Source organism: Oryx dammah, unplaced genomic scaffold (assembly GCF_014754425.2).
Source record: "Oryx dammah isolate SB20612 unplaced genomic scaffold, SCBI_Odam_1.1 HiC_scaffold_29, whole genome shotgun sequence".
Classification (NCBI taxonomy): Eukaryota; Metazoa; Chordata; class Mammalia; order Artiodactyla; family Bovidae; genus Oryx; species Oryx dammah.
In genome coordinates, this window is record NW_024070213.1 from 59534613 (window position 1) to 59537444 (window position 2832).

General features: G+C 33.9%; 1 protein-coding gene across 1 annotated transcript; it reads left to right on the plus strand.

Moving 5' to 3' along the window:
* Positions 1 to 626: 626 nt before the first annotated feature.
* On the plus strand, positions 627 to 1565 carry LOC120857384 (olfactory receptor 6C2-like). Its single transcript, XM_040232826.1, has one exon. It carries the CDS (start codon positions 627 to 629, stop codon positions 1563 to 1565), a length of 939 nt encoding a protein of 312 aa, XP_040088760.1.
* The last annotated feature ends 1267 nt before the right edge of the window (positions 1566 to 2832 follow it).

A 2832-nucleotide genomic window follows, 5' to 3' on the forward strand; every position in this document is an offset into this window, starting at 1 on the left:
TAATAGCAATATTGGAAAGCTATGTTATTTAGATGACAATTCTGATACAAAAAGTAAAATATATGAAATGAAATAACTCTTTGGTTATTGCAGTAAAAGCATGCAGATGCTGCACACATGGCCTCCAGTTTGACATTTTATACAAATGTCATTAATTTACATTTAACAGGAACCCACACTTCAAGCAACTTGTGAGCTCATTCAAACCTGTGAGTAGTGACGAATTACTACTCAGGAGAAAAAGAATACTATCAAATCCACAAAATTTTATGGCCCAGATGATCCTTTCTAATTCTATAGCTAAATACATTTCAGAATATAAGGGACAAAATTTAAATTAATTGAAAAAATAGAGAGATGAGAACATGCAAAGAGTATAAACATATGGACTCTAATACAAACTTATTTCAGAAAAACCTGAATTTGAGGATACCTACAATGAACACCAAAAGAGCTGACAATTCCAAAGTTTTGATCTATCATTGTCATCAAAGAAGAAAATGACTATTCATTGCATTGATTGGATTTTTTTACCCAGTAGCCATGGCCTTATAATTTCATACAGGTTTTCTCAGTTCAGTGTCACTTGACTTTGTGAGGAGCTTGAGAAGAAGCACAAGTCAGTGATGAGAAACCATACATCATTACCTACATTCATTCTCCTGGGACTAACAGATGATCCTCCAATGCAGGTTCTGATCTTTATATTTCTATTTGCTTCCTACACATTGAGTGTCACTGGGAACCTGACCATCATTATACTCACTTTAGTAGATTCTCACCTTAAAACTGCCATGTACTTTTTCCTCAAAAACTTCTCCTTTTTAGAAACCTTATTCACCACGGTGTGCATTCCCAGATTCTTATACAGCTTATCAACTGGGGACAAGACTATTTCTTATAATGCTTGTTTTAGTCAAATATTTTTTATCTTCGTTTTTGCAGCAACAGAATTTTTTCTCCTAGCCATCATGTCCTATGACCGCTATGTGGCCATCTGCAAACCTTTACATTATGCAACCATCATGAACAGTAGAATCTGTGGAAGACTTGTTATTTGCTGTTGGATAGCAGGTTGTCTGGTCATATTTCCACCAGCTTCCCTGGGCTTAGAACTGGAATTCTGTGACTCTAATATCATTGATCATTTTCTCTGTGATGCTTTTCCTGTGCTAAAAATCTCTTGTTCAGACACATGGTTCCTAGAACAGATGGTTTTTACCGTTGCTGTGTTGACTGTCATTGGAACCTTTCTGTGTGTGGTTCTGTCTTATACATACATCATCAAGACTATCATAAACTTGCCTTCGGCTCAGCAAAAAATGAAGGCCTTTTCTACCTGCTCTTCTCACCTGATTGTGGTTTCTATCACTTATGGAAGCTGTATTTTCATCTATGTCAAACCTTCAGCAAAGGATGAAGTGGCAATTAATAAGGGTGTGTTAGTACTTACTACTTCAGTTGCTCCCATGTTAAACCCATTTATTTATAGCCTGAGGAACAAACAAGTAAAACAAGCTTTTACTGACTTAATCAAAAGAATTTCATTGATTTTAAGGAAGTAAAGGAATGTTGAAGCATAAAATAATAATATAAATTTTAAAAGATCATTGAGACTTGAAGTCACAATCTTCATCTTAACTGTTGTATTCTGGTCTATTTTCTATTTGTATTAGCATGCTTATATTATTGTTATTATTAAATCCTGGATTTTAAATCATATTTTAAATATTTGATATAAACAAATTATGTCAACTCCTGTTGAAAATAAACTTTATCCAAGATAATATCTCAGATAAAAAGAACATGATGACCCAGAGGGATGGTATGGGGAGGGAGGTGGGAGGGGGGTTCAGGATGGGGAACACATGTACACCTGTGGTGGATTCATGTTGATGTATGGCAAAACCAATACAATATTGTAAAGTAATTAGCCTCCAATTAAAATAAATGAATTTAAATTTAAAAAAAGAACACGATATTATATTTCCATGAGAAAGGTCTTTGCTGAATTCTAACCTGCCTCTGATCAATAAAAGAACTATTATATCTTATGTGGAAAAAAATGTAATCATTGAACTCATAGGAAAATAATGGAGTAATAGTATCAACTCTCTTCTAAGTACAAATATCCAAAAAGGGTGTGTGTGTGTGTATATATATATATATTTCTCTTCTCAAGTAGGAGTTAACTATTCAAGAAAAATTGTGGGTTAGTTTGAGCAAAAATGAAAGGATTTTAATGTTGGAGAAGAAATATATATGCTTAGACATGTGGAGATCCACATCTACCTTGTAAAAGAAACTTCAAAGCCCAAAGTTTTAGGATTTAGAATCATTAGATTCCCTCTAAAGTAAAGAGCACAGTCTCTCCATTAATTCATCACCCAGGTGGCAGTGATCTGATAAAATCTGCTGAGACACTAAAACCATCTTTATGATGATGAAGTAAAACTAGTGCTGAAATACAAAATAAAATTCACATCCTAAAGATAGCTAAATTAAGCCAAAAGGAGCCATCAAATCTCAGCAAATTAAAGTTCTATACATCCAGAAAATTAAACCAGAAAAATACAAGGAAGCCCTGGGTTATAAACAAAGAATCCAATATGAAGACATAATTGTCTCCAGAAAGATTATCTTTACCATTAAAAAAACAGAAGGTACATCCTTCACTAACATTTCTCAAATAAAGATGTTCTACATATGGTTATTTATTCCTTTCCACGTCTCACATTTCTCACCATAAAGCTCAATGGTCCAGACTGGAATGCTTCTGACTTTCATTTCTAGGCCATGGTCAAGGCATCATCTTATCCAAAGATTTCCTTG

What these genes read in the sequence shown, in the direction of transcription:
- LOC120857384 (XM_040232826.1), top strand. Translation starts at nt 627, where the DNA reads ATGAGAAACCATACATCATTACCTACATTCATTCTCCTGGGACTAACA.